This window comes from Trichomonas vaginalis, chromosome I (genome assembly GCF_026262505.1).
Source record: "Trichomonas vaginalis G3 chromosome I, whole genome shotgun sequence".
NCBI classification, from domain to species: Eukaryota; Parabasalia; order Trichomonadida; family Trichomonadidae; genus Trichomonas; species Trichomonas vaginalis.
In genome coordinates this window covers 24,248,032-24,261,810 of record NC_067203.1, presented here as the reverse complement: position 1 = coordinate 24,261,810, position 13,779 = coordinate 24,248,032, and the positions used below count along the sequence as shown (strand labels likewise).

General features: G+C 28.4%; 2 protein-coding genes and 1 pseudogene across 3 annotated transcripts, besides 3 other annotated features; 2 read left to right on the top strand and 1 right to left on the bottom strand.

The window, feature by feature from the left end:
* Positions 1-179: part of a mobile genetic element that runs on past the window's edge.
* Positions 180-1,098: 919 nt separating this feature from the next.
* Positions 1,099-3,531, top strand: TVAGG3_1042110 (myotrophin family; the record flags this gene model as incomplete). The annotated part of the gene is made up of 1 exon (XM_001311382.1): positions 1,099-3,531. One exon carries the CDS (start codon positions 1,099-1,101, stop codon positions 3,529-3,531), a length of 2,433 nt encoding a protein of 810 aa, XP_001311383.1.
* Positions 3,532-3,672: 141 nt separating this feature from the next.
* TVAGG3_1042100 (protein of unknown function (DUF3447)) lies at positions 3,673-4,059 on the bottom strand (the record flags this gene model as incomplete). Its single annotated transcript, XM_001311383.1, has 1 exon — positions 3,673-4,059. The coding sequence occupies one exon, from the start codon at positions 4,057-4,059 to the stop codon at positions 3,673-3,675; it is 387 nt and encodes a 128-aa protein (XP_001311384.1).
* A 3,581-nt stretch (positions 4,060-7,640) lies between these two features.
* Positions 7,641-8,148: a mobile genetic element.
* Positions 7,765-13,779: part of a mobile genetic element that runs on past the window's edge.
* On the top strand, positions 11,782-12,353 carry TVAGG3_1042080 (annotated as a pseudogene). The gene has a single exon. A coding segment is annotated over exon 1 (572 nt).

Here is a 13,779-nt window from a genome sequence, read left to right as displayed (position 1 = left end):
AGCGAATCGAGCGGCTTAGGTCTAAGATTTTGATTCAAATCTTTGCTTATATTCCTTAAATTCTTTATGAAACTCGCAACAGTTCCATAAAAAATTTTAAATTCTAAACTGTCGAAATTACCGATCGGTAATCACACCCTTCACGGGTGTGTCACTTTTAGCTAAAATTACCCCTACTCTGGGTGGCATAATTAATTTTCTTCACAATTTTTTGGAAAACATTTTTGAGCATTGAGGAAATATGTATATTTGGAATAGCTCTATCTCACTCATAATCACTAATAGTAAATCGTGCATTGGGTGTTGACCTGGAAGAACTGGAAATAATTTGCATTTCATAAAAAATCATGATAAAGGCATGGTTCGATAATGCGAATTGCATTTATTTTGAAAATTAATGAAATACGTTTATTATATTGTATTGTTTATTCAATATGCATGTTAAATTTAGATAAATAGGATAAAAAGATTTAAGCGCAAACTTTTAACACAGAATACCAGTGATCCACAGCCATACAAATTCTGATGTGGTCTATTGGAACAGTTTTGACGACAATGCGTCTTTGATTATATTTACAAGATCTTTTTTAAACAACAACAATGAATATAGATTACGTTATAATATGTGAACATAATAATTAGAAAAATATGATAATTATTTTTAATTTTTTATTCTAGTTTTTTTCTTGTTTTATTGTTAATGCCTCTGCCATATTATAATGATTTTTGGAGCAAAATAAAGATATTATTGACGGCATTGGATCTGTATACAAATTGAAAACATTCAATGAGGAAGAAATTAATGATATTTTCATTTCGATTACAAAAAAATTGATTGACACCAAAAATTTCAAACCATTAAAGGTTATTTCAATGATATGTAGGGTAATGTTATGGAGATATCGATACTTCCATTCATATCTATTGTTAATTAAAAAGATCATTCTCAAATATCAAGTAAAAAGACTGAAAAACTGCCCAAGCTCTCTTTATTATTATTTGCATAAAGAATTTGGTTTAATATTAGAACACGGACAACAAAAGGATTTTTACGTTCCATGTTTCTATAATTCCGTTCCATGTTTCGATAATATCTTTATGGACAACTGCAATGCAAACTCATTATATGGAGCAATTATTAATGATGATGTAAAATTGTTTATTACATTTACCGAGAGAGATGGGTTCGACCCCAATGCTGTTAAAATTTTAAAGCTTGAAACAGATTATTTTGATATTATGTATTATGATAATAACCAAATGAGCTTCTCGCTGCTTGAATTTTGTTGTTTTCATGGAGCAGTAAATTGTTTCAAGTTTTTAAGGACAGAATACCAATCAAAAATCACCATTCGATGCCTTGAATATTCATTTCTTAGTGGTGTTCCTGATATATTGAATGAATGTTTAAAATATCAAAATCCAAGCAATGAATGCATGAAATATGCAATAATTTCACATAACATTGACTTTGTTGCCTTCTTGGCAAATGAATTTATGTTACCAATTGATCCAGAATTGTGTTTCAAATACAACAATATATTAGCCCTCGCAATTCATATTGATTGCAAACATGACGCATTCAATCTTCTTCCAAAAATTATTTGGTACAAAAATTTTGAATTTTTGGATCTTATTGTATGGAATTTAGTAATGCCAAATACACAATTTTATACAGGAATGCCAATTCTTCACTATGCAGCAAAATATAATTTCAAATCTGCCGCAAAAACTCTTATTTCCATTGGAGTAAATGTCAATTCTCAAGACTATTGTGGAAACACCGCTCTTCATGTTGCCGCAGAAAGGGATTCCGTAGATGTTGTAAATATTCTTATAAATCATGGTATTGATATTAATAAAAAAAATAATGATGGAAAAACAGCTCTTCATTATGCTTCAGCAAATCATAATTTTGAAATTGTTAAAGTCCTTATTATGCATGGTGCAGTTTTAAATTTATACGATAAAAATGGAAAAACTCCTTTCCATTACGCAACAATGTATAGCAGAGGAGAATTGAAAATTTTTATATCTTCTTGTCTCTTCAAACAAATGAAACATTATATATCAAATGTCATTTCCAATATAGATGGCAAAATGATACATGAGCCAGATAGATTCATTTTTGCATTTAGAGCCGATTTTAATAAGTCAGAATTTGATGAAGCTGCAAATGCTATTATTTTAAACGGCAATAAAATCGATATAAATGTACATAACACATCAGAAAGAAAGAGTATTGAAATAGCAAAACTTCTTGTCTCTAATGGAGCAGATGTTAATGCAAAAGATTTCGAAAATCGAAAGACTCCTCTCCATTATGCAGCAGAAAGGAACTGTCAGAAACTTGCCGAGTTTCTAATCTCTCATGGTGCAAACATCAATGCGAAAAACAAACATGGTTTGAGTGCGATTCACTATGCAGCAGGCAAAGAAAACAAAGAACTTATCGAAATTTTGATTTCACATGGAGCAGATGTTAATTCTCAAGATAATTTCCAAATAACTCCACTCCATATTTCTTCATTTTACAATCTGAAAGACATAACAAAACTTCTCATTTCTCATGGAGCTGATATTAATAAACGAGATAAAGAAAGAAAAACTCCTCTTCATTATGCAACGAAAAGCCATAGTGTGGAATCAGCCCAAATACTTATTTCTCATGGTGCAAATGTTAATTTATTTGATTTTACTGGGAAAACGCCTCTTCATTTTGCTTCAATGTATTATATTAATGAAATAAAAGATCTTTTGCTCGCAAATGATGATTATCTCTATGATATTCTTGAATCTCTAGAAGAAAGAAATAATATAGAATTGGATGGCATTCGCCTTTCAGATAAATCGAGAAATCATATGGAAAACGCGATTTTTCTGATATCTAATGGCTCATTCCCCAGTAAAGTTAATTCTGTACGAAATGCATCAGAAAGAAAGAGTATTGAAATAGCAAAACTTCTTGTCTCTAATGGAGCAGATGTTAATGCAAAAGATTTCGAAAATCGAAAGACTCCTCTCCATTATGCAGCAGAAAGGAACTGTCAGAAACTTGCCGAGTTTCTAATCTCTCATGGTGCAAACATCAATGCGAAAAACAAACATGGTTTGAGTGCGATTCACTATGCAGCAGGCAAAGAAAACAAAGAACTTATCGAAATTTTGATTTCACATGGAGCAGATGTTAATTCTCAAGATAATTTCCAAATAACTCCACTCCATATTTCTTCATTTTACAATCTGAAAGACATAACAAAACTTCTCATTTCTCATGGAGCTGATGTTAATTCTAAAGACAATGATGATATAACACCTCTCCATTTGGTATGTGTGAAAAATTTTATAGAATCTGCTCAAATATTACTCTCTAATGGTGCACATGCCAGACCATTAACTAAGGCGAAGCTTGATCCTTCAATGCTTGCATATGGAATCTTTGATCCAAGAATGAAACTCCTCCTTCTGAAATATAGATGCATAAATGCTATCAAAATTATGTATTTCAAATTACGTAATCTACTTTTTTAGTAAAGTTTAATATATATAATGCAAATTATTCTTATTTATAATAAAATTCTTCTTCATTTTTCGGAATATTGTTTATTTGCCCCATATTTATATTTTTCACTAAAATTTGCATTATGCGAAATAAGAAGTTCTACTATTTCTTTATTTTGATTTTTTCCTGCAAATTGATATTTGCACCATGAGAAATGAGAAGTTTGACAATTTCCATACAGTGATTTTTCGCTGTAAAATGAAGAGCATTTCTACTTTGTTATATTTTTCACAAATATTTGCACCATGTAATAGGAAATATTCACAAATTGATGATATATCGAATACCGTAGAATAAATAAAGCATCTATCAATATCATTCGTTTGATCATAATAAACTAAAAAGGAATCAAGATTGTTATGAATTCCGCAATATTCTAAATCGATCTTAATATTGTATTCATTCATCAAGAATGTATTAAAATCAATGTTGTATGAAATAATTGCATATTTCATGCAATATTTATCAGGCTTTTGATATTTCAAACATTCACTCATAATATATGGATTTCCTCCTAAAAATGAAAATCGTTAAACATTTGAGTTATTTCTGAATCAAATGTCGATCTTAATAACTTGAAACAATCAACAGAACCGTGGTAACAGCATAATTCTAGTAATGAATCTCCTTCAGAATATGGATATAAATTGCTTTCAAGCTTTTGATTTTCATCAAATCCTTCATTTTCCGTGAATGAGATGAATGTTTCTTTATTATAATACATAATTGCTCTGCAAATTGTATCTTCATAATGAATATCGAGATTTTTAATTTTAATCCCATAATCTATATAAAACAAGAAGTTTGAAACAAGATTAGTAGCAATATATTTTGAATTGGTATTGTATCTATTTCTCAATTTTTTGATCGTTGTTACCTTATCAATATTTGAATAAAAGTTGACACTTAATTGTTCCCAATTGATAGTTCTAATTTTGTACTATATAATATTATTAAAGCTGCATGTTCCATGAACAGCACAAATTAAGAACGGATGAAAGTGAAGAAGTGAATGCAGATACAATGACTGCGAACTTAAATTGTCAAGGAATATTTGAAAAAATGATGAACTTAATGTTTAAAAGAACAAATCTTAATCAAGATAATACAAACCCATATGCAAACAATATTATGGACAATAATTGGGAAAATATTTTTTAAAAAATTCAAAAAACTCGGAGAGTGAAAAGATTGAAGAATATGTTCCATCTCCAGATGAAGTTGAGAAACCCAAGTTCATATATACATTATTTGGTATTAAAAAACCCTTTGCCTCCTGACTTATCTCCAGATGATGCAATATCATATATGAATGGAAGATTTCAATTTGATGGACATCAACAAATAGAAATTGAAGAAGACACATCAAGTTTTGAAGAGCGTTGTTTCGATGAAAGTCATGTGGAATCATGAGATATTATGTATTATGTTATTGTTACATTCATTCCTGTTACAGGAATACTTATATATTGTTGGCTTAAGTCTGAAAGACCGAAATTTATGTTTGGTTGTTTTATAATTCTTGGATCATTGTTATTAATCACATTAATTTAAACAGTTGTTTGTATTAGTCTATTAAATTTGAAATCAGATGAACTTTTGAAACCATATGGGAGAGCAACAAATTACATATATTTATGATCCTAATTCTCTATCATATAGACAATATTATTTTTGATTTTGCTCACTAATATAAATCAAGGAAACATATTCCAAAAATTCAATTCAAAATAAAGACGATAAAAACAATTCATGATTTGGTATTCAAATTTTGATAAGATCATTTGTTTTATTTTATTTTAAGTAATATATATATCATATCAAATTATTTGAAAAATTTGGCAAATTCATTAAATTTCCAAAACATCAATGTCCATTGGAGAGCTATCTTTACTTTTACCATTACTACTTATCATGATTCTAGCAATTGGAAGGATATCTAGCTTTTGTCTACCTAGTCATAAGGGTTTCTACAAAATGATACTCAATACAAATAATGAAGAATACCTTAATTCATTCGTTTCACAACAACCAATGATTTCTTGTTTTAAAGTAGAGGCTTATGAACCAAATATTTTTCATACTGAAGCAATATATGAAAGGCATAATTTTACCTATGGATCATGGGAATTAGAACCTCCACAATTTGCAAATGTTGAAAATGAAGTAGTTATTTATCTGTTGAAAGAAAAATACATACTAAATTATGAAGCAAATGAAAAATTCAAAGAATTTTCTCAAAATTTAAAAAAGCAAGTGTATTATTAATCTGCACGCATTGAGTACGATCGCGCTGATACACGCTTGATTTTATTTAACAAAAGAAATTCGAAAATATTCAATTTTTTGATAAGTGAAAATTGTCGAATTTTATATAAGTTCTTTAGAATATTTGGATTGCATTGGTTTTATGAAGTGCTATTCTATATACTAGCTGATAAATATATTGAAATTCCAGTTGTTAAAAATATCTCATTAGATAAAGATGAATATCAATATAAATACAACCAATTTGAACTTGGTTCAGATGAACTTAAACGTCGATCGGAAGATGATGGTGAAATGACCAAACTTTATGAAAGGGCCACCGGAATAAGTTATAATTTAATAATAATAGCTGCTCTATTAGCATTTTACTTTGAACGCTAATTTCAATAAAGAATTTTTTGATTTATCCAAAATTAATGGGTTCACAATAACCAATGATTTCTTGTTTTAAAGTAGAGAATTGTGAACCAAGTATTTTTCATACTGAAGCAAAAAGTTCATTAGCATATAATATAATGCTTATATTTAGTAAAATTAATATACATTTCAAGGCTAGATTTCGAGAAAAATTGAAATCTTTGCATTATATATTCCTCCAAAGTTCTTTCAATTTCATTGAAAGGGAGGATAAATTCGACATTGTTGACATCTTCAACATGATATTTATCATAAATGTGTTTTGAAAGAGATAAATATAACTTAACATAACAAATCCCATAAATCTCTTATTATATTTGTGGGAAGGCTTTTATTCGAATTAATTATTTCTCTTTTGATCTTATTATAAATCGAGTTTAATTCTTCTTCATTTTCTGTTTTCAGCTGATACAATCCAATATAAGTTTCAATGATGTATTTGTAGATGCTCCGTAATTCACTGTATTTATTTGATAGATCGTGATGACCAGATATTAATATTTTTTATAAAGAACACATTGCCTTTTTACTATAAAAAATATCTGTGAAATTCATTATACGAAAAAGTACTATGTTATGCATGTAGAAACAATGTATACAAAGAGTAGTAGGATAGGATGGGTTTTGTGACTTTTTTTGTAAACGTAAGAATTCATACAATATCGAGCGATTTTGTATCATTTTTTTAACATATTAATTAAAAAATATATGATTCTTACGGTTTTATTCTTACGTTTTTGAATAAATCAAGATTTAAAAAATTTTCAAAATTGTAAGACATTTACACTCAGCCCATACATAATGAAATAAAAAATAAAAATATATTTATTTATAAACCATTAAAAAAATTAACATATTAATTTTAAAATAATTTATTTTTTTATTCTTACATAAATGACCCAACAAGTAAAACCAGATAAAATAGATTATCGAATTTTAGAGGATGGAATTCCTGTTTATATTCAAAGATTTAAAAGGAAGCAATATTATAGAATTGTTAATCCTGAATACATAAAACATTTATTTAAAAAGGAAGACTGTGAATTATTAAACGTTAATGAATATGAAACCAATAAATCAAAATTGAAATATAAATATATTGGAAGTGATGAAAGATGCAAAGATAAAGATAAAGTTTATACAGTTTCATATAATGAATGGAAAACCAATAAGATAAGAAACCATTTAGGAGATTATGGTAAAAGTTCTGAATTCTTTAAATCTAGTATGTATGAGAGAGTAAAAGAAATTAGAAATAATTATTTTCATGAATAAAAAATAAACTTTAAAAATTCATGTCTTACATTTATGAAAATTTATTTTTAATTCGTAAGAAATGAGCGTCAAAACTAACAACGTGAAAACATTAGGATTCACTACCATAATGAAATAAAAAATGAAAAAAAATTTTAAAAAATAAACTTTAAACATTCATGTCTTACATTTTAAAATAATTTATTTTTATTTTGTATGAAATGAGCGTCAAGACTAACGACGTTAAAAAATTGGGATTCACAAATGAGGAAATAAAGGATATATTAGAGGAGGCGGGTTATGAAGTTGATAAATATTATTTAAGAAATTGTCAAAAATTCGCGGAGTTTTTAAATGAGTTTGATTATGATGGAAAAATGAATAAAGATGATGTTATAAATTTCTTATATCCCACATCTAAAGAAGAAAAACCTAAAGAACCTGATGTTTTCCCTGAATATTATGAAGAACGAATTAAAGATGATGAATACAATGAAATTGAAAGACTGGAAAAAATAAGAGATGAAATAGATGAAAAATTAAGGAATTAAGAGAAGTTGAAAAATATAATGAAAATGAAGTAGAGGGTTTAATGAATATCCCAGCTTCAGAATCAGAAGTTCAGAAATCTCATGAAGAAAGATATAAAAATTATGTCTCAGAATCAACACAAAATTTATTAGATGGCGAAATAGATGAAACACTTTCAGAAGAAGGTACTAAATTTATACGTAAACATAAGTTACAATTTATTGATAATGAAAAATACCCTTGTATCTTACTTTCACCCCCTCTCGATTCTGAGAAATTCAAAAAAGCTCTTAAAAACGTGACATATGCAACTAATACGATTAAGAAAGAAGATCATGATATTTACACAAATCATTATTTAAATAAATGCACGGGTGTTGATAAAGTTTTTGATTTATTAGATAAAATATCAAAAGAAACCATTGGAACCTATAAAATTTTGTGTGATTGTGGTTTCATTATTGAAGATACCAATAATGTTTCATATGAAAGAACAGCACCGAAGGAAGATGAAGTGGAAAGGTCTATACCATTCGTTATTAAGAACATAAAAGATATGAAAACGTATAAGCATTATATTTATTCATTTATTTCAGAAAAAATGGAAGCAACCCATAAAACATCTTCTCATCATTTTATAGCTATTCATACATTCCTTTTCAAAGTTGTGAAATTAAATAAGACAGGAATTAGATTTAATGTATCGGGGTACGCATTCTTGAGTAAATTAAAATGTATTCGTCACGTCGCAGATGATAAAAATTTATGTGTTCTTAATTCATTTTATGGGCTTTAAAAAATAAACTTTATTTTTATTTATTTATTTAATTTTTTTTATTCTTACATAAATGAACAAAAACGGAACAGCTAAAATGAATGATAATCAAATTAGAGCAGAAGGTAGAAGGTTATTTAAACGCTTCTATAACATTCCTGATGGTGTTAATCCTAAAACTCGTAGAAGTTATTTAAATGAAGCAATAGATGCATATGAAGGGTTTGACATTTCATCAGAAAGTGAGAGATTAGCGAGAATGTTAAATGTTAATATTGATTTCTATTATTGTGATCCTCAACCAGAAGACGTGGACATAAATAAGGTAGACTTTCCATTAGTGGAATCAATAATGATAGATCCAGAATTTGAAACAGTAAATATTTTATTAACACAGAGTCCATGTGGAAAACTTCACGCTGACAGAATAACAGACGTTGAAGCACTCACCGGCTATAAAGTTTGTCCATATTGTAAAGAAGAAGTTTATTCTATCCGTGATGATCCAGAAAGGAAAAACCAAAGAAGATTTTTAAAGCATTGTGAGAAATGTAAAGAAAATAATGGAAGATTAATTCAAGACGTTCAATTGCAAAAGACCCAGCAACCATATGCACCACATATTACGAAACAGAAGATATATCAGTGGTTATTAGCACACAATTTGCAGGAATATTATCAACCGACAAGATATTATATTACTTTTGACTTCGAAACATTAGAGACTAAAGAAGAATTACAACTTTCTGAGTGTGCAACTTTGAACGCTTACTTAAAACCATTCATGGTATCATCAACGGTTAAATTAAATGATAAAACATATACGAGGAATTTTTGCTTAACTTCGAGTGATTCTTTTATTTCTGATTGGATTGAGTTTTTATTTTCAACCTGTTCATTAGTTGCTAAATCAAATATTGAACAATATGAAGAATTATTGAAGTCGCAAACGGACCAAACGGCGGGGACTTTGTCCCATACATTAAATGAAAAACAGAAGGAAGCATTTAAAGAACTTCTAGATGAGGAATTCAATAAAGTGAATATCATAGGTTTTAATTCGGGAAAGTTTGATTTAAATTTAATTCTTCGTGATTTAAATACTGCAAAATGGAAAATAAAATCAATGCTGGGTTCTTCTTCTCAATTTAAGCAAATCATTGTAAAGAAAACAAACGTTCCATATGAATTGAGATTTATTGACATCAGAAATTATATAGCGGGTGGGACATTAGACCAATTCACTCAAGATTTCGGAAACAATAAATCACGTGTTAAATTCTTTTTCCCTTATCAATTCATCACATGGGAAAATTACGAAGAAGAATTATATAAAGTGGAACCATTCACTCAAGATTCATTTTATTCAGCATTAACTCAAGAAACTATATCAGATAGTGATTATCAAATATATCTCAATGATGCTAAAAACTTTAAGAATAGATTAGAATATTTTATTCATTATTGCAATAAAGATGTTGAAATTATGATTGACCCAATTGATAAAATTATTGAAGAAACATTTGTTTATAAAATTGACATGCTTCATAATCTTTCTTTATCATCGAATGCTTCAATGATTCGTTACGCTTTAGCATATAAAGACTTTAATCCTAATGAAAAATATCCTGAGGAAGAGATAGAATCAAGTTTTGAATTAACGAAAAAGTATTGGAAATATAAAATTGAATCATATAAGAACAAGATGAAAAAGCAGAAAGGGATACTAAAAATAATGTTTCAATGGATGATTTTCAATACTATCACGATTTAATCCTTTCATCTAAATGCAAAATGTGTGGTAAAGCGTTTACATATGCAAATAAACCAACATTAGATAGAATCGATAATGAAAACCACATACTAAAGAAAATTGTCAGTTAATGTGTTGTTATTGCAATGTCGTGAAATCAAATAAAGATGAAGATGTTCAACGTTTAAGAATCAATTTAAGAAATTACGCATTAAAAAATAATTTACCAATGACTTTAGATTCAGTTGAAGCTTATCACATTCTCCGTAATGGAATTACTGGTGGTCTATCAAATGTTCAACATCGTGTTAATCTTAAAGGAATCACGCACATTAATAAACTTTCATATAGTCCAGAAACTAAAACTGTATCAAATGAGGACACCACCAACATCATGACTCATTTCGTTGGTGTTGATTTTAATTCATTATATCCTTCATCATTTTCATCTAATCCTCATGATTTCATTCAATATACTGACCATAAAATGTATATGCCGGGAAGATTGAATGGTGTTATCATTTGTGATACAGCAACAAAGAAAGCAAAAGCACTGGGAATAATTAAGAAGAAAATACTTTATTCGTGGCTGAAGTAAAGGGTCACATTGATGAAAAATACATTAATGATTACATAAACTTTTTACCGATAATAAGAAACTTAGATATTATCACAGATGAAAAAACAATTGGCAGTTTTATGTATAATTACATGAAATCAAACAATCTACCAGTTGACCAGAAACAGAGGAAATTAACTCAATTAGCATCAACACACAACCAATATCAACCATTTTCTTCTTATTATCTATGGTATCTAATCGACAGGTTTTAATTTTATCATCGATGATATTCAATCAATTTTAACATTTACGAAAAACACTTGTTTTAATGAATTTGCGAACAAATTTATGAACGAAAGACAAAAGGCTGAATTAGAAGGAAATAAAGGAAAAAGTTTATTTTGCAAAATTTCACTTAATGGATCATATGGTTACGATGCAATGAATACACAAAATTACGCAAAGACTAAAATAATGAATGCACAGAAGGCACGCGTTGCATGTATGTCAAATAAGTTTAAAAACATAAGAGAAATAGGTGAAGATACATATCAAGTGATGCTCAAAGATAGATTTTATAGATGTGATACATGTTACAAGAGGCATTCTTCACTTTAGATAATGCTAAATACTAGTATTTGGTTTTCATTTATGATTTTATGTATAAATGCATGGATGTTAATCGGTTTCATTTCATTGAAGGTGATACTGATTCATCTTATTGGGCAATCGCTGGCGATCCAAGTCTTCCTAACACTCAAGCATTTCAAGCAATTGTTACCGATAAACAATTTTATGATAAAAACATTTTCAAATTCGCACCATTTGATTTCTTCTGTTTTGATGAGAAATTTAAACCTAAATTAAAGAATAAAGCTGAAGAAAAAGCACATGAGAAAAATTATTGGGTTTAGCAATTGAGAAACAAGGTGATAACATGGTTGCTTTATGTCCTAAGTGTTATACATCATTCAACGGTTCAATTGATGGGGGTGATTTTAAAAAGATTGCACAAAAAATGAAAGGTGTTAGTTTACGACAAAATAAGCAATTAACACCTAAAAAATATTTGGATATAATAAATGATAAATTGATATTTGATGGTCAGAATATTAATTTACAACTTAAAAATGGGTCAATGACTCGCTTAACAATCGGTAAGACTGCATTAACAGGAGCACACACTAAGGCTGTATGTTGTGAAAATGGATGTTGTATGCCATTTATTTAATACAATTTAAAATTTTATTTTTAATGAAATGCCACAGAAGAGACAAAAGGAACCGTTAATGATGGTTTTGATACTATGATTCAAAGAGGTGGGCACCCTTAAAACACTTATTTTATTTTTATATAAATGAATAGCGTAGATTTAAAAATTTTAATTGATGATTTAGTATTTAATCAAAATTTTCTTAGTTATTACGATTTAAAATCATATCTCCAAAAACATGATAAAAATATAACGGGTGATGATATGGAATATTATTATCCATATTATAAAAATGAAATTTTGAAATATCATAATAAAATAATTTCTGAAATTAAAGACAAAATTAAAAATAATGAATATACAAAGGGAAAAACTAAATCACAACTTAAACAATTGAAAGATTTCAAAAATAAAGTATTAACAGAAGAAGATATTGATGGATTATATAATTTATATAATCCTGAGCCACAAAAACCAAAGCCAAAGGAACAAAAACAAAAGGCACAAAACACCCAGGTCCTTCAGACCATAAATGATGCACAAGCTTTAATTTATGATTCATTAGTTAAACCATATTCAGCCCGACTTTTAAATGAAGATCAACTTTTGGAATTCATCCTTTAACATAAACTCGAAGCGGGAAAGTATATCAAACCTTTATATACAGCATATTTAAAACAAATGAATAGAATACATCCAGAATTAATGAAGGAAGGAATGAATTCCAAAACTTCATCATCCAAAATCAAAGCAGATAAAATTAAACCACTTGCAACACCAAAACCTCCAACGACAGTACCGCCTCCTCCTTCAGTTAATCCTTCATCATTCACTTTATTATATCCATTTCAAACATTAAAGAAGCAAAAAGATTTTAAAAAGGGTTTCAAGATATTAAATAAACCAACTGACCCAAAAATTCAACCGTTAAAGGAAAAATTTAGTCGCCCTTCATTTGCACCATATCCATATTCATACGAAATCGATCATCTGGAATATTCAAAAGGAAACGTTACTTATTTATTTGCCATTAACATTAACACTAGATATTTATATTGCATTCCGGTGAAAGGGAAAACAGAACAGGAAACAAGAAGAGCTATACAATACTTACTAGATCATGAAAGAGTAGATAATATAAGGGGTGATGGTGATAAAGGATTTCAGGCAACTATGATCATTATTTCCCACAAATTAATTTTTTCTTTTCATCCTTCCATATACGTTTCATAATAAAATAGTTGATGCGGTAATGAGAACTCTTAGAGATGCGTTAGGGGTTAACGGTCAGATATACTGGGATGGAAATCATGACTCCATCATACAACAGTTAGTATATTATTACAATAATACATGGCATAGAACTATAAACATGAAACCAGTGGAAATGAAAAATGATATTTCAAAAGAATGGGAATATATTAGAAAGCAAATGGAAAGGTTA